Source organism: Pomacea canaliculata, linkage group LG14 (genome assembly GCF_003073045.1).
Source record: "Pomacea canaliculata isolate SZHN2017 linkage group LG14, ASM307304v1, whole genome shotgun sequence".
NCBI lineage: Eukaryota > Metazoa > Mollusca > Gastropoda > Architaenioglossa > Ampullariidae > Pomacea > Pomacea canaliculata.
The window spans coordinates 2,898,277-2,916,856 of record NC_037603.1 but is presented as its reverse complement, the minus strand read 5'-3'; the positions used below and the strand labels follow the sequence as shown (position 1 = coordinate 2,916,856).

At 38.2% G+C, this 18,580-nt stretch overlaps 2 protein-coding genes across 2 annotated transcripts; both read left to right on the top strand.

The window, feature by feature from the left end:
• The first annotated feature begins 569 nt into the window (after positions 1-569).
• Positions 570-1,723, top strand: LOC112554875. Its single transcript, XM_025222938.1, has 3 exons — positions 570-725; positions 1,072-1,241; positions 1,544-1,723. Exons 1-3 carry the CDS (start codon positions 602-604, stop codon positions 1,562-1,564), a joined length of 315 nt encoding a protein of 104 aa, XP_025078723.1. The 5' UTR covers positions 570-601; the 3' UTR covers positions 1,565-1,723.
• Positions 1,724-5,655: 3,932 nt separating this feature from the next.
• Positions 5,656-18,538, top strand: LOC112554872 (multidrug resistance-associated protein 5-like). Its single transcript, XM_025222935.1, is given in 22 exon segments — positions 5,656-5,774; positions 6,239-6,465; positions 7,049-7,120; positions 7,543-7,667; positions 7,974-8,046; positions 8,373-8,538; positions 8,541-8,575; positions 9,424-9,613; positions 10,149-10,292; positions 10,654-10,847; positions 11,371-11,538; positions 12,015-12,144; positions 13,187-13,469; positions 13,805-13,991; positions 14,341-14,430; positions 14,642-14,731; positions 14,733-14,832; positions 15,154-15,313; positions 15,555-15,636; positions 15,732-15,845; positions 16,037-16,201; positions 16,677-18,538. Coding segments are annotated over 22 exon segments (3,006 nt in total). The 5' UTR covers positions 5,656-5,725; the 3' UTR covers positions 16,839-18,538.
• The last annotated feature ends 42 nt before the right edge of the window (positions 18,539-18,580 follow it).

The following is an 18,580-nucleotide window of genomic DNA, read 5'->3' as shown; positions in this document are numbered from 1 at the left end:
ATTAATATTCCTTTAGTTTAATGTTTTTTGGATAAAAAACAATCGTTTCTGACAGTCATAGATTAAACATGTGCGCGCGTGCCCGTGAATGACAGAGAGGGGTGGACAAGTCCGAGCGTTAAGGAATGGGGGCGGGGACGGCAACAGTTTAACTTGAATTAAGCGGCTTTACATGTCGCATCGAGAAATTAAACGTTGAAAATCGTTGTTTTGTTTGTCTGGGTTGCTGAGAAACCGCGGTGGTACGTTTTTTTTAAAATGTGGACATAATTATGACTTTACGGTTTGCTGAGAGTGTTGGATGACTTTATTCAGTAGTTCGTCCACCTAATTGCTCATAATTCTTTAAATATTATAAATTATGTCAGTGCTTCAGAAATATGGATGTAATTCAGATGAGTTCAGAGGAAACTTAGTAGGAGTGGAGGAAGGGTGTGTGTGAGAGGAAGAGAGCGCCATAGCTTGGCTACATTTGTTGATCATTTTAAACCTGGTTAACAAGTTCCATGTTGCCTGTCTGGAAATCTAACACACTTGCTTGTTATTGTACGTTTTAAATCTCAGGATAAAGCTGCTGGAATATGACTTCGTAATAAAATGGATGGACCAACGGATCAATGGAAAGGAGCCAGGCGAGAGGAAGGGGAGACAATCACGGGACAGGGCGACATGGAAGGGGTGGTTCATCGTGTTCCAGTCATTAGACAAAGCTTTGGACATCGTGGGTTAGTGGGCCTTTCACTTTTTTTACATGATTCAAAGCCTCTTCTTAGTAACTAATCAGCATAAGTCGCCATTACAATTTGGCAGACCGAGACACGATGTCACCATCATCTGCTTCACTTCAGTTGATACCCTAATCCTAAACCTCAAACTAAAAAAAAAAAAACAAAACAAAAAAAAACAGATCACAAATTGGTCATGTCCATCACAAATGGAGTTGTATATAGAATGGGGAATCTAAGCAAAGTCAGGTGAGTTCTAGGAAAGACAGGCAAGTTCTTCCTTAGGCTGTCTATGCTCTGGTAGTGCTGTTTTATGATCACTGTTCCATTAACTTTTCTCTTTTAGGGCCAGCGACCTTGGTATTGAGACCATCCGATCAGCAATTCAGGTCTGTTTTCACTGGCGCTGTACACCTGGATGACTCCCTTGATGTGGCGGCTTTATCGACGTGGTGTAGGGTCCCTCTTGAACCTAAAATGGTGCACAGAGGATTCTGCAGAGTACAATGTGGAGAGGTTAGTTCATCCTTCATAGCTTTGCTCTCAACAGATTAATTACTCTTTGTATCACTGTTTTCATCTAAGAATAGACCTTTGTTTTAACTTTTCTGTCACTCAGCTCCAAAAAACACGTCATTTAACAAAGTTGCTAGGATTTTCTCCAATCAAACATATTAGTGAAAGAAGCGTCTTTGCTGAGTTTTGTTACCTTGTAACTCCTCTTTAGAACATGAAGAATATTTGCTTTGCAAATAAAACCTTGTATCTGGAGTATTTCAAGGAATTTACAAATGTTAATGTGCATTTAACTATTTTAGGCTGGAAGCATCTTGGAATGAAGAACTTCGGCTCCATGGTCCAGCTAAAGCTCGTTTGCGGACGTGCAATTTGCAACGCCTACCGCAGAGGCTCCATCTGCTCCATCATTGTCATCATTATCACCCTAACTTTCTTTTTGTTGGATCTGTACGTAGAGCCTGGCTGAGGGTTTTTATTCCTACTTTAGTAAAGGTGCTGTGAGATAGACGAAAGGCAGAGACTGACTCTGCTTGTTTGCAAGAGTGCATGTGCATTCACATGAGAGTGAGGCGGAGTAAGAACACATGATGGCCATAGAGAGTGAGAGAAGAATGCAATGAAGAGGGTGGGTATAATGTTATGTACTTATTTGTATGTGGGTATATGACTTTGAAATATGACCGCTGTGACTACTGTTTTTTCCCACAGCCTTTATTTTACGCTTCTGTTGGTACACATATCTGGAGAAGGTCGTGAGCTGTGGGTAGGCATTGTATTGTCTGTGGCTTTTGTCTGCGAGATCTTTCGTTCCATCACCATGTCTTTTGACATGGTGTCTCAACTACTGGACAGGTGAGGTCAATCATTAAAGTGTACTTTACACTACAGCCCAAATATCTGCTGTCACTATCACTTTCACATTTCTATCAACAACATTCTAGTGCAATACCTCACCTTCTTGAGTAAGTACTAGTAAGGACCATTTTCATTCAGTAGAGTATGTTATTATAATTCTTGTGAAAGGTTCTTAATCATGTTGCCTTTGGATAAATGTAAGACTTTTTAAGTTGTAATCAGGTAGGTATGCGTGTTCGTGAAGCATCATGGGCTTACTGTACAGAAAAATGTTGCGTCTTCGTAGTTTGAAAGACAAAAAAATTGGTGAGGTGAGGTTTTGTTTTTATCAGTCTTTCAGAGATCATTTACAGTTTTTATTATGTACTGTTTATAACTGTGCAGGGCAAAATAATAGCAATGTGGATTTTTTAACTACTATTTTTTAATTATATATGTGATTTGGTGACATAATTATGTATTGATGTTTTAGTTACAAAGGTCATGCTTACTGGCTGTAACTTGCATAAGGCATTTTGTTTAAATTGTAGTTGTTCCCTGAAAGTATTCTTGATTCTGATATGCATTTTTTGACATGCATTTCTTTTCCACAAACTGTAATGCCTTACTCAATTTCCTTTTCTCAGCTAATGGTCAAACTATGTGTATCAATGATGGTCAAAGACTGTTTGAGTGATGGCCAATGGTCATATATACTTGAAGTGGTCACTTGTTTTCATTGCTGGTTTTGTGTATCTGGGATTTCACTGGTCCTGGGCTCTTCTTGGCAATAGCAAACCTACATTTCTTCTTCATTAATGGTAAGAACATGATGTAGTGTGGGAATTTTTGACGTGAAAAAGTGACAATCCCTGAAAAAAACAGTCCTAATAGCATTTACTCTTGGCTCTTTTATATAATGCACTCTGGTTATGTATGACCATTGAAATATTGGGAAGGTCTTGCAGCATTATTGTGGGTCAAATATTTTATTTTTACGAGGCACAGTATTGACACTGCAGACAAAGCAATGGGTTACGGAAATTAGGTGTTTGAACAGAGTGTGGGTTGTGATTCCCATCGAACAGAAGTGAGTGAAACTGAGTTGATTGAACAGAAGAGTGGAGCTGGGTAGGGGTGGAGCATAGTTGAGCATTCAGTTAACTGAATAATGATATTGTTGCCTTGTTCAGTTGTAACAAAATTTGATGTTGACCTTTTCTCCACTTAGTGAGCTCCACCTTATAAGCCAGCAGGTAAAGACTCGTGGTGGAAGTGTACTTAAGTAATACATTGCTCATATCATTTATTATTTATGGCACAATTTGCACCGGATGTTCCTCTCTCAATAATAATATCTGGTAGAATGCCCATGGCATCCTTTAAGTTTGTGTTGAATGCTTGCTTATCACCACTGTAGTGAGGGTCACAAGTTTCTCTCTTGAACATTTACTGACTTATTTATTTTCTTGATCACACTTGTTGACGGGGGCCATCAGGGGTTTTTTTCTATGAAAAACTGATTTTTGCTTCCCCTTTTCCCCCACTTCCCTAAAGATGGAAATCATTTCTTAGTAGGAAAGAACTTCTATAATCAACCAGCCAGTCAATGCTAATTCATGGAATGACTTGCTAACATTTTTCAGAGATTTGTAGCTACTGTGCTTGAACACTACCGCTATGGAGGCTGTGCCTGACTGGAGAAAGAGTAGGTCTAATGACAAGTATTGACATGCATGAAACTCATCAAAATGAATGCTGTGGGAGCCAGCCTTTATAATCAGAATATTAAGTGAGTCAAAGTTTCAGATTTTAGCTCTTGACAGTTTTTGTTGTTTTCACTTATTGTCCAAGTAAAAGGCTTGGTTTTTGAGTGTACGTAAGTAACCATAAAGAGTTGGATGATTTTTGAAGAAAAGACTTAACAATAGGAATGGGAAAGAAATTGAAGTAATGTGAGAAACAATGTATTTCATATAAATGAAGAATGCACCAGCAAATGTTCAAGTTTTCTAGTATGCATTAGGTTAAGAAACTGCATCTTAAAAAGTAGTGAGAAATTAAGTGTTCAGATTTTTAGTCAAGCATCCGAAACGGTGAGATGTGGAAGTTGGTAGTTAAGCTGAATTATTTCCTGTAAGAAATAAACTTCAAGGATGTAATTCTGTAGATTTTCACTCTTTTGATGCAGTAGTTCAACCTCGCTTCCTATACAATAGAACAGTATATAGCTCTTGAGCAGGAAAATTTTCAAAATAAACTGTCCAGCAGCAAAAGCTTAGACATATTAATGAGGCCAGGATTGAGTATGACTCACTTTGTGAGTGTACATTAAACTGAAACTTAACATGGCATTTTCTGCAGAGAAACGTGTGAAGATGCAAGGTGACACTGGAAAGCTTCTTTCTACAAAGCATCATCACCTCTTTGGTTCCAAGATTCCTGTTATTGCTTCTGTTGCTATGTTCATTGCAATTATCCTCACTGGCAACGACCCTGACAGCTGCAAAGGCAAATATCCAACTGTTCTAACCCTTCATATTCTATAGAAATGTTTTAAGGTTGTAATGTTTTATGTGCCCTTACTTTTTGTGCTTAGTTCAGGGATGGGGAGTGTCCCACTGCAATATCATTGTCTGCTCTTTAAGCAAAGCCATGGACTCAAATTTTCATAGCAACAGACATTTTATGAAGTGAATCACTGATGGAATAACTTTGGACAAGCAAGCAATGTCCAATGCATACATAATGAGTCAGACAGAAGCATTATGCTCTAACTGATACGAAAGTATTTTCCTGTGTAAATCAAATAAACTATGGAGAAAGAAGCCAAAGTACACGTCGAAACTATGGGTTACAAATAATATATAGCAAGGTTTTTTCAATGTGAAGTTTTAATGGCCTGCAAAAGATGTCATCAAATATCTAAATATCTCTCGCAGATAAAGTTCATATACCTGCGTTAGTACACTCAGAATACCTCAGCCACAACTAACTATATTGACATTATCATTTCATGCTGGATCATCTTGCGACTATCTAAGGGCAAGTTTTCTGTTATATGAAATTTTTAACAGCTATAAATGAAAAAGCCGTGTAGTGTTAAAACTTGCAAGCTCATTAGTATTCACAATAAAATGTTATGCAGCTTTTCTGTATAAGCTGTTCTCTATCCATCAGCTTGCATTAGCTCTGAGTTTCATTGTAAGGAACAGTAGCTATCCAGCGTATTACTTGCACTGGTATAATCATTTGTTTATATGGCGGGAGCACATGTCATGTACAATTCATTGTCATTCACACAAAAATTTAATAATCCATGCAGGAATAAATTAAACAGAAGAATACCACTTTATCCAGAAAAGTCAGCAACTCGGTAAAACCAGTAGCAAAAGTGCAAGGAATGTTTCTCACCCCTAATTCTGTTGTTTTTGTATGCTATTGCTTTCCGAGTCTTGTGACAGTTTTTTTTTTATTTTTTGATTGTCATTTCCCTATTTTTTGGCATCACTGGGTGTTCCCAACTTAGAATTCTAATCTTCTTGTCAAGAGGAAACCAATGCACTTACCACTTTATCTTTGCAGGAGTTTGTTGATGGAGGATCACATCCTTTAAAGCAGATCTTTCTGATGACACAGCAGTTCAAATGTCGCAAGCAACATTTACATGGGAGTCTGAGGAGGAAGAGATAATCGGTAGATTTTAAACTGACATGCATGTCTCAGAAACCCCCCGCCCCTCCCTCTCTTGATCCTTTTCCTAAACTGATCAACCCCCTCCTGACAACTTTCTTGTCCATTCCTTGTATTGGGTCTTTGTTTTCCTGCCTATTTATATTTCATATTAGATTTGTACATTTAAATTTTAAATTTCTTTTATGGTTGTCTGGATTACTTTTTACTATAAATTCTGAATATTTTAGTACTTGAGTCTGGAGCCTTAGACTACTTAACCATCCTGACGTGAACACGTTAGGGGCTCGCGGAATGTCACAAATGCAGGGAAAGTGTTCAATATAAGCATTAAGACAATAAAGATGTTATTCTAGATTGCCAGTTCATATTTTGACAATCATTTGATGGGTAGTTAATTATATAGATATACACATATTCAAATGTTTTAATACTATATATGCCAGTTGTTTCTCTTAAACAACCAGAACCCACTGATGAGGACAGTGTCATAGCAGGACTTAACCTTGAAGAGTTTGATCCTTTGAGCTCTTCATTTCACTCCCGTCGAGGCGGTGGAGCTAGCAGGGCTTTGTCTGCTATGAATCAGGCAGAGGAAGAAGATGATGAAGATGGTGAAACCACCCTGATGAGGTCGGAATTTGACACCCAGTCACCTCCACAACTTTGTGAGGTGGATATCATTGTCAAACAGGTAGGTGCACCTGGCTGGCTCATTCACAATTACACTGTACTTGTGCAAAGAGCACTTTAATAATAAAACCTACATAGGTAGGCAAGATCCACCTAAATACCAACAAGTAGCAGGAACAGACACCCCACCCAAAAATAAAACAAAACAAAAATAGTAGTAGTGATGATCGATAGAGTAGTTTAAAAAAAAATCTAGGGTTTGCATAAACACCGTCTTATCATTGCTAGTGCCTTCATCTGCACAAGGAAAAGGTTTGGCATTGTCAGAAGTTTCCCAGGTCCAAGTTGAAGGCAGATTTGCTCCCTTGAGCATGTGGTAAGGAGGCATACAACAATGAAGCAATATATTTCAGGGAAATGCTACCAGAAAAAACTTTTACACTCAAGAAAACAGTATGTATGAGCACTTGCATGGAGCTTTTGGCAGACATCCACAAGCCTTCATCAGCAAATATAGAGGGTGTAATCGATTTAGAGAAAACTTATGCTTATATGTAATTTTGTACAGCTAATTTTGACTGAACCTTTCATAATTTAAGAAAGTTGAAACATTCTGATATCTGCTGTATCTGATTTGTTTTTAGGGTGAATTAATTGGTATTTGTGGAATGAAAGGTAGTGGCAAAACTTCGTTTCTGTCAGCCATCTTGGGAAGGGTGAGTGCACAGTTTCTACTTTCAGAAGAATTTAAATATATTTGTGTTCAGCTTTCAAAATATATGTTGATTCAAGAAATTATGTATGAGTTTTTAAATGTAACTGCAAAACTGTATGCTGATACCAACCTTTTACACTTTTTAGAATTATTTCTGGAGTCTTTTAATTTTTGTACATTTTAATTTTGACTGACCTTTGACTTGACAATTATTCATTACCTAGCCATCATTTGTGCAGTCTTTAGTGTTAGCAGTTGATTACAATCCTTTCAGATGGTGAAGACAAGGAAGGCACAGACTTTTTCAGAAACCTGCCTGAGTGTAATCATATGGTCGTTAACCTCCCTTTCCTTGTAACTTTATAGTCATTGGGTAATATCATATGGGCTGATTTTTCTGAGTCTCGTTTTGACTTTCAACAGATGCAGCAGCTTGGAGGAACAGTCAGAATCGCAGGTAGCATGGCATATGTTGGTCAGGAACCATGGATAATTAATGGCACAGCAAGGGATAATATTCTTTTTGGGAAACCATATGATGAAGAGAGGTATGAGACTGATTTATTTGAAAATTTAGAAAATGCCATTTACTATTGTATTTAATTAACATCGTTATGTAGGTTTTAAATATGGATAACTTAAAGTCCAAAGCTGTACCTTAGGCTAGGACAGGATGATTTGACCCAAGGGAGAGAGACTAGAACACCTAATTGTCATTTTACCATATGATCCAACAAGTACCCTCACCTACATCCTACAGGTTGAACTATTCTTTCTTTGCTAAAAGGCCTTTAAGCAGGCTTCAGTGTCTCAACAAAACAGAAATGCATCACTGTTTTTTTCTTGCCATCTAGGTACAAGCAGACAATTGCATGCTGTTACCTGGAAAAAGATTTTGAAACCTTCAGCGCAAGAGATAAAGTAGAGGTGAAGCAGCATTACTTGTTTAACAGATCATGTTACTTTCTATCAAGACTTATTATCAATATTTCTTTAATCAAATTTGTAAAGTGCATTTCCCTGTGTGGAAGTGAGCAAACAGATCTGTATTTCTTTTTATGAAAATCATATTACCTTCACCTATTGTAACAAAACAATCATCAGTTTTGTGACTTGTTGAAATCACCTTATATTATAGACCTTATTTGTGCAATATCTTTTAGAGAAGGTGTTCATTGGTACAAATAGAGCTGTGTAAATTTTTCCAAACGCTGCATATGTTCAGGTAAGGGAATGTTTCGCTTTCTTTGTAGATTGGTGACCGAGGGTTAACTCTGAGTGGGGGTCAAAAACAGCGGATCAGTTTGGCCAGAGCTGTGTACAGTAACAGTGATATCTACTTGCTTGATGACCCTCTGTCGGCTCTGGATGTCCATATTGGTCGGCATGTGTTTACACAGTGTCTTAAAGTTATGCTCAAGGAAAGACCATTTTTTTCGTAACACATCATTTAGAGGTGAGTTCCTCATGCAGCTTTTACTAAGGTCTTGTAATCATCCACCTTTTGGGAGATTTCCACTTTCAGAACAAAAATTTCCATCCTTTTTTTTTTTTTCCTCTGAGAAGAAACCATCAGTAAATATGTGACATTTTTACTGGTATACTCGTAAACAGAAGTACTATTTTTTCATATGAGGAATGGAAATATGGTCATGCACAAATGATTACTGTTTCTGTATGTTGTAAATGGTGGGAAGAAAAATTATTCATCCGATAAATTTGATGGTCTAGCACGAAAAATAGTTGGGACTGGATGGAGAATCTTACATCTAATGAAACTTGTATTGATAAGTGCTAGCGTCTTGGTGTAATAATCATTGAAAAAAGTTGTTTTAAAACTGATTTGTCTGTTCTTTGGTTATGTTCTTTTGTGACAAGGGACAACTCTATGGATGCCCAATCCTTCCCATTTAGATTAGCTTTTTTTTAGGCAGGACTATTGCAGGCCCCTTTCCACATAGTAATGAAAGAAAGAATACTTGCTTAAGAGAGGGATACAACTGAAATTTCCAGAAATGAGATGTAGAACATAGAATGTTACTGTTGGATTAAAAAAAATTCATTGATATAAAAAATGTCTTCTAAAGGTAAAACGATTCTGTAGCCATGTACTTTAGCAGTTTACCATCTTTCCAAGCTAGAACTGGCAAGGTTAACAAGAAAATAAGGCATGTCAACATAACTAATCATGAAAGAAACTATCTTAAATTTTGTTCTAAGTTTGCTGTTGCATTTGTAGTAACTGCCAAGTCTTAGCTGTTATATTTGTAGTGGCTCTTCAAGTGTTTGCTGTTGCATTTGTAGTACCTGCCCAAGTGTGATCGAGTGATGCTGATTCATGATGGTCGGGTGGAGGAGTGTGGTTCTCACAGCCAACTACTCGAGACGGGTGTAGGTCCAATGTACACTGAACTGTACCAGCTGTACCAGAGCAAGTATGAGAAAGTGCAGCGTCATCGCCTTATATCAATGAGGGGACCATCACAGGAAGCAGGTAGGTGATAAATTGGTGGTAGATGGGTTTGTGTGTACAAAAGCATGTTCTATGTGAAACCCTATGCGGGCATATATTGACAAGGATAATAACATATTTCTTTATAACATTTTTTTATAAATGCACAATAGCTACTAATTTAAAAATTCCTATTCTTCTGTCACTACCATTGTCAGCCTGATTGTAGGCATCCCTACAAGCAGCAAACAAAAAAAACGAAACAAAAAAAACAAAACACCAAGCTTATTAGATCCACTCATCTGTGTTGTGAAAAAGTGCAGATTTTCTTTTCAAATGGATTGTTCACATTGGGAGTAGCTTCTGGGTACATAACTTTTATCCCATGACATTCCATAGACACCAATTTTGCATGGTCTGTTTTGTAAAATGCCATGAGCTTGCCCAGAGGGTTGGGATATACTAACAAGTTCTGTTTATTATTATTATATGTATTATGTCAGATTAGTTTTGATGCTGATAATTCTAGTAATCTATTCTCTAAGTCCTGCAAGCATTATTTGTGTACATTATCCAGTCAAAACTCCACAAAGAGGATTCTCTCGGCTGACACGAAGAACGTTGTCAAAGCAGCTGAGTCGTATGTCAACCAACAGCGGGATACAGCATCAGTTCAGTACTATGTCCACTACTAGTGGCATTTTTGGGGACTATGATTATGGTGAGTGTTCTTGTACATGTAGTATTTTCTCAATATTTTCTATTTTTCTTTTCCTCCACTTCCCTCTGCTAAAAAATTTTAGTCTACAAGTACATAACAAGAGTTTGAAATATCAAATCTCCCTACTAAAAATTGTTAAGACACAAGTTGTAAAATTGCACAGTGCTCGACTATTATACTCATCGTTGTTAGTGGGGATGGAACAGGCTGGCGATGTGGGGGGTGGTCGCTGGCGGGTGACAGCCAGGTGACTGTGAGGGGATCATGTGGTTGGAGGGAGGAGACCTGGGGCTGCTGTTAAATGTCTTTTAGCAAATTGGCTTTTCAGAGTCTACAGACTTTGCACAATATTTTTGTCCAGTTGATATTGAAGATCTTGTGGAGTCGAATGAGCTGAACAGCACCAAGGTGTCGTGGTCAGTGTATTGGCAGTACATCCGGGCCATGGGTGGATTGGCCATCCTCATATTCCTTCTAGTCAGTTTTGCCGTCAGCATTGCTGTGCAGTCAGCAGCCACTTGGTTCCTTGCCTTTTGGCTCATGCAGGGAAACGGGGCAAGTCTTTCTTTTTGTAAGAATACTCAAGTGAATCCCTGAAAGTCACAAGTACATCTTGGATAAACCAACAAGTTGTGGGTTTGTGACTATAGAGGCTGATTTGAGATGTGAAAACTTTAATGATAAATATTTACATGCAAAAATAATGTTGAGTCATATGATAGTACAGAGATTGTGAAGTTGCATAAGAACTGTAAAAACAAATGATCTCAGTTGTTGAAAGACTGGGATTAAAGTTTCATGAGTATGCTGCACACCAACATAGAAATGAAACTTGTCAGTTTTGCACAATTTTTATATGCCATTACATATGCACACAAGTATACCCAGTAATCCTAATTCTTACATATCACTGTTTCTAGAATTAAGAGTTGTTTACAAAATCCCATCAAGTTTTGCAAATTGGAGAAGAAAATTTAACATTTTAATAAATATTGACATTTTTATACAACAGACCGCAATTTATATATTTTGATTGTGAGCTCAAGTAAAAGCAAGTGACAAGAAATTTTGTGTACAGTCAACACCCGACATCACAGGGTCATGGGACAACACGTCCTTCACAGGGTCACACACTGCTGGAAGTGTGGCTGACCATCCTAGTGTACAAACCTTTGCTCTGGTCTACGGACTTTTTCTCCTCACCATGTTGATTATCATGCTGTTTAGATCCATCATTTTTGTCAAGGTCAGTGAAGACTTCGGTGAAGTTTTAGATGGGGTGTTTCTCTTTCTGCCTGTGTACCTGCCTTTTTTGTGTATGAAGGTGATAGGAGTGAGAAAGGGAAGTAATCTTTACGGAAAGGTCTTACTAAACAATGTATAGTACATAACCTGGTGATCAGTGAACTCGGCTTTGAAGCAGAAGGTTGCTGGTTCAAAGTTCATAAAAGCCTGTGACTAAGAAATATTGACTGCCCGCTTACGAAACCTGCTTTACTAGAGAATCTGAAAGGCTGTGGAAGGAAATTGTTGAGCTCCACTTTTCAAATGTCATGCCCTTAACACTCTGAACCACTTCACTGCCCCCTTGGTTAACAGGATCTTGGGACCCTTGATCTTAATTTTCACCTTGTGGGATGTTTGACCAAATAGTTACATATTTGTCATGTAGAGAAATATTTGTATCCTTTTGAAAGCTTATGGTCATTTTTCTTTCTGCAGATTCTGTTGAAGGCAGCTAGCAATCTGCATGGAAAACTCCTGAGAAAAACAATGACATGCCCAATGAAGTTTTTTGATACCACCCCACTGGGCACCATTTTGAACAGGTTCTCAGCTGATATTGATGAAAGTGAGCTTCTGTCTGAAAATATTCTAAGCTAACATTAGTGAAAAAGGTATTTGCATTAGGGATCTCTAATATAACTTCAACTTAGAAAGGTAGTTGTTAGAGTCCAGCATGAGGGGCTGTGGCATGCAGTGAGAAAATTCAGCATCAGACAGGGTCTCTTTCGAGTTGTTCAAACACTGTACAAGATCTCGTTGAGCACAGTGTTACTAAACAACCGAAAGACAGTGAGTGTTTGTCAAAGATGTCCTCATCACTTGAGTTTTGCATCTTGAAAAATGTGAGAAACCATTCGCTACCATCACTCCATTTCCAGCAGGGAAGGCCCCTGTGTAACTTACATTTAGCAGTCTACGTTGACCTAATGCCAGGCAGCAAAGCGAATTTCAAGACCTCACAATGTGAATGCATGTGGGATGGAGACTAGCTGGCAGCAAAGTCATTGTCAACACCTTAGAGCAAAGAAAAATGGATTTATTGTAAGAGAGCACTGCTGGAAGAGATGAACAAGTGTCAAGCCTTCGTAGCTGTTTCATCTAGTCAGATCTCTTTGATGACATGCCAGTGGGTCACCCTAACTGGTGATCAATAGTAGGTCAAAGGGTGAAAGATTGGTGGTCTCCCTGTTGAGTACATCAATCATAACTGTTATTGCGTTCATGACAAATTAATTCCATCCACAAATGCTTGTATTTGGTTAATGTTTATGGGTGAAATCTTATCAGAATTTAAATACAAAATCATCCCGCCTTAAAACAGTCAAAATGTAAAAGTTCTACAATTCTTCCAGTTGAAAGTTTCCAGACAAGAGTCAAAAGGAACTGGAGTTTTAAAAGATGTCTAGGGTACTATGATACTGAGCATGGATCACCTGGGTAGGCTGGACAAGGAGATGAGAATATACAGACATGCAGGTACAAGTTGCAATGTAACCACAAATTCTGGTTATGTTTATCATATATTTTCACATTTTCATCAGTCCTGCTATAACAATGAACTATGCAGTAATGTATTTCTTACGAGCTTCCATTCATGTTATTTTCAGTTGATGTGAGGCTTCCTTCCAACTGTGAGCTGTATCTACAGAACATCTTCCTAGTCCTGCTAGCATTGATTATGATCTGTTACACTTTTCCCTGGGACCTCCTGGTGGTGGCGCCACTAGCTGTTGTGTTTGTGGTGCTGGCCATCATGTTTGCACCAGTGGTGCAGCAGCTCAAGTTTGTTGACAGCATTACACGGGCACCATACCTTTCTCACCTGGCCTTGTCAATGGAGGGCATCACCACCATTCACACCTTTGGACAATCAGAACGCTTTTTTAAACAGTAAGAATTTCTTGGGTATTATGCAGGTGTCAACCTCCCTGTCTCAAGCTTGAAGAATTTTGTATCTAAGCAGGATCTTTTATGCAATAGCTTGCATTATACATTGTTTTTGGAGGTTGACTATAAGTTGAGAATGTAAATACATGAGATAGATTTCAGAGATAGCAAATTGCCCTCTTTGATTTCTCCTAAAGTACCTTTGATGGTACATGACATGAACCAGTCAAAAGATCCTCTAATTTACCCACTCACATTTGTCTCCCTTGATTGCTTATGCACCTACTTTCTCATAACTATTTGCATAGACCTGATTATGGCGGTCCATTCATCAACAGGTTCTGTGATATGTTGGACCAGAACAATATCCCTTTCTTCCTCTTCTACATGGCAAATCGATGGCTAGCCATCTTTTTGGACCTCATGACAGTCACCATCATGGGGGTGACAGGATTTCTTATTGTGTTCACTGTCACTGACAGCACAACATCTCAAGCTGGTCTGGCACTGACCTTTGCCTTTCAGGTTTGTCAGTTTTTTGTATCACTGAAGCATTTTTACTGGACAGAAACTCTATGTTGGGCTATTAAAAGATTGTGAATTTTGCATTGAATTTTTTTATGTAGGGAATTATCAAGAGGCTGTGTATTTTGTGACATGAAATGACATTTCTTATGTGTAAATATTGCATGTCAAAAATTAGCGACTTTGAGTCAACAATGATCATGTTCTTTGTGTGTGTGTTAGAGAGTAAGGGATGCATGTCTTCGTGCTTTCACCTTTGAACCAGGACACTAGCTGGTGTAAACACCAGATGCCTGTTATCTCACTAATGTAAATGTTTTCATGTCATAATTTAATGAATTATTTGCAGATAACAAGTCTATTTCAGTACACATTGAGACTCACCATAGAAACTGGATCTCGCTTCTCATCAGTACATCGTGTTCAGGAGTACATTGAGGTAATAGGTTTTTTTGGGTTACTATTATTGTACTAGTCTTTTGGGGTGTGATGCTGTTTTTTTTTTACAAGTCCTGATAAACAATTGCATGCTATTTGCCATTTTAGATTTTATCTCTGACTCCTTGCCCAACTAAAAGTTAAAAAAAAGAATTGAAGCACTATTCTTTTGCCCATAAAATTTAATGATTGTTTTGGTGTTGTGTGCACAGAATCTTCAAACAGAGGGTGCCATTGCTAGTTCTAGCAGCGAGGTGCCAGCTGATTGGCCTAACCAAGGGGCCATCAACTTTCAACAAATATCGGATGCGCTACAATGATAACCTCCCCTTAGCTTTAAAGGGTGTCACACTGGGTATCAAACCAAATGAAAAGATAGGCATTGTGGGAAATTCTGGATCAGGTTGGTTCACCTGTTTCTTTTTTAATGTTATAAAGACAATCCTTTGCTGTATTTTTTTTTCCTTAAATCAGTAATCTTATTCTAGTCCTGAGGGGTAGATAAAATAACCATGGGATTCTGTCTGCAAATGTTATTTGTACATTTATGGCACCAGTGTGGCTATCTGTTGAATAGAAGTTTGAGAATCAGTGAATCCTTCAGTAGAATACTTAGATGCATTTTTCAAGAAAATGTCACTGAACATTTTTTTATGAAGAAAAATGTTTCACTTTTCAGCTATCATTCTTTTTTGAACTAAGGGCATTTTTCCATTTTGTTCAGGTAAATCCTCCCTGGGCATAGCTTTGTTTCGCTTGTCTGAGGCAGCATCTGGTGCCATCTACATTGACGATATAAATATTCGTGACATAAAACTGAGTGCACTGCGCTCACGGATATCTATATTGGTACAGGATCCAGTTTTATTTGTGGGCACTATCAGGTACATTGTTTCATGTCTCTTGGAGATTAAATAGATTTTAATTATATTTGAGTGGTCCATTATCTAAAAGTGGAAAAGAGAAAAGTTAGGAAAGACATAAAGGAAGAATGAATTGTGTGGCATTGTCATAAACTATCGATCACATTGTCTTACATTTTATCTCATTGTATAATGAAGGGCACTGTACCTTCACTTGTTGTCTTATGTGATTAATCATTTAACCATCTATGTCTATTTTTAGATACAACTTAGACCCAGCAGGTCAGCATCCACAGGATGACATACTATGGCAGGCTTTGGCTAAGTGTCACATGAAGGAAAAGGTAAAGCTTTTAAAATGAACTCAACATCATTCAGCTTTCTCTGTTCTTAAGTGTGGTCTGATGATTAAAACTGGTTCCTATCTCTGTTACACTAGATACAGTCATTGGAGGGACAACTAGATGGCATGGTTGAGGAGAATGGTAAAAACTTCTCCATGGGAGAGCGGCAGTTGCTATGTCTTGCTCGCACCTTACTCAGGAAATCTAAGGTAATCCTTTCTTCCTCATTGCTTCATCCATCAATGGTGCTGCAATCGAAATGTGAAGTGTTGTATGGGAGCTCTGCTGTCACTATAGGATCTGTGTAGTGGTATTGTTTCTTTATAACCACAACCAACGATTTAAGTCTTGTGCTTCAATAGTCATAGTTAACATCCTGGGCACACCTTACCTGCTGCAGATACTGGTGCTGGATGAAGCTACAGCATCAATAGACACACGCACCGAGGTACTGGTGCAGCACACCATCCGAGAGTGCTGCAGGGACTGCACTGTACTGACCATTGCACACCGTATAAACACCATCTGGGACTGTGACAAGGTTTTGGTGATGGAGGACGGAAAAGTAAGACTAGGATTCACCATTTACTGAAAAATAGTTTGAAAGCTAGTGAATGTTACTACCTTGATTGGTGGGTGGGTTGGTTTACTGGTTGATGCATGCAAACTAGAATATTTAGGTGAACAAGTTTTATATTCCCCTACTCATGTTTAATATGCGAATTAGATGGAAGCCTGAAAGGCTGACTATTTTGTTCATTTGCATAACGAAAGGGCTAGCAGAATTGATACCTGTTCTGTGCACCATATTTGCTTACAGTGCATATACTTGATGTACTGTATGTCTGCTCATCCTTGGCTCCAAACATTGCTTTGTTAGGCTTGCAGTGTATAACGTTTGATTACCATGCAGTGAAGTTTTTAAGTAATAATGGAATTTCAAACTTTGCTTGATTGATGAATCTGACTCTACTATATTTGTTCAAAGCCTTTAGTTCATAGAGGACATTTGTAATTCAGTTTCTTCAATTTGTTGACAGCCAGTGGAATACAACCAGCCGTCCGTTCTGCTACAGAAATCTCAGTCCAAGTTCAAGGCTATGTTTGATGCCATGAAAGCAACGCCAAGGGGAGACTCGATCAATGAAGAGGATGAACCAGACAAAAGAGACTCTCTGGGGTGTGATGATGCTATTTCTTGACAAACTGTTTAATCCCCTCACTATGCAAACCTTAGGATCAAGAGTGGAGGAAATTTCCAACAAAGAGTTACTTTGTGGTGGTGGTGGGGAGAGTTTTGTGACAGATGGAGAATACTATCACTTGCCAGCCAACTAAGCAAGCTTGTGAAGACAATTTATTCACTTGCTGATGCTCTGAAGGTTGAGGGGTGGAAACGCCCAGAAACTCTGCAGATGTAAGTTGCCTTTGGGTAAAAAAGATGCATCCTCAGCATTTAAATAAAAACATTTAGCATTGTCATGAAGACAGTGAGAACTACACAATGTGTTCATTGCCCATGAATCTCATAATACTCGTACATCTTGTATTACAAATATGCATGCCTAAAACTTGGCAAGGGTCTGTTGAACAGATGCCTACATGTCCAATCCTACTTATTGCTGCCTGTTTTAATTTAGTTCCGAACATTGCTAAGCTATCTGTTCAAACAGCCCACTCTCGTTAATCGAAAGCCTGATATCAAAACTTGAGACAAGTGTGAGTGCTTAATGTTAACCCACCTAATCAGTAACAAATTTTTTTGGTTCTAGATTTTGTTCAAATTTATTGCATCTTGTCCTTGTTCATAGCCATTAGCACCTTTACATTGGAAGAGGAAGCTGTTTTGTCCTGCTCGCTTCTCATTCAGTTTGCCATATTTTTGACGATACAAAGGACAGCTGAAATTTGTTTATAAACCCAACAAGATAAGGACAACAAAAATTCTGCATTATGGCTTTATTAGGTCTTGTGTTTTTGTAGTCTTAGGGTTTTTAGTGTTGGTTTTTGGACTATTTGATCATTTTTTAGAATACTTATGCCTGTTTTAAAAGAACTGCATGTAGGCACGTCCATTCAGGAGAAAAACATAAATTTATTTTCTTTGGGTGAGGAAGGTTATAGATTCTCCCCAATTTTTTCTTCTGCATGCTCTTCAGTGATGTCCGTGTGTACTTGCACAAGCTGCGACTGTGGTATAAACTATTCTTCGAACTTTTTGGCCTTCGTTGAAATTCTTTCAGGGGAAGGGAACATGGCAAGATCCAAACCAGGTATCAGCGATAAAATGGTCCTGGGTTGCTTGAACTTTTCATTTTCTCCCCCACCCGTCATATTCAGTGCTGAAGATCACATTTTTAAATGCTCAGTTCGGTCATTTCCAGAGGATAGAGCTGTCTCTTGATATAAATGACTGGCGTGGTGCTGGAACAGCCCCATCTGTCTTTTGTACAGCGTGTGCTGACCAGATACATTGTTGCTCTTATTGACTACACTGCTGTTTTTTTGAAGACTCTTGTATTTCTCACCTACACAAATGTTTCGTGAATATTTTTTGACACCTCTTACAGCATTTACATTGACAGAAAGCAGATTCTGTTTCATAAAGACTGTAGTGATGCATTTTCCCTGAAAAGTGCAATTTAACAAAAAAGCAGTGTCTCCTATCTGTACTCGGGATCCTTTTTAATACCCTTCAAGACTTTGCCGTAGGTGTCAGGCCAAATACTGCTTGGGAATTAGGGTAAAATATTAATTTTTGGATAACTACTGCAATTTTTGTCCTGAAGTATTAACCGGTCATTTTTGAAGTGCTTGCTATTTGCAAAGACATTCGGTTCAGAAAGCAACCACATTTAAAATGTGTTTACAAATTTTTCTTAAATAAAATTTTCATAGCATTTGGAATGATGTTGGTGTGACATGCCAGAAACCTGCAAACCTC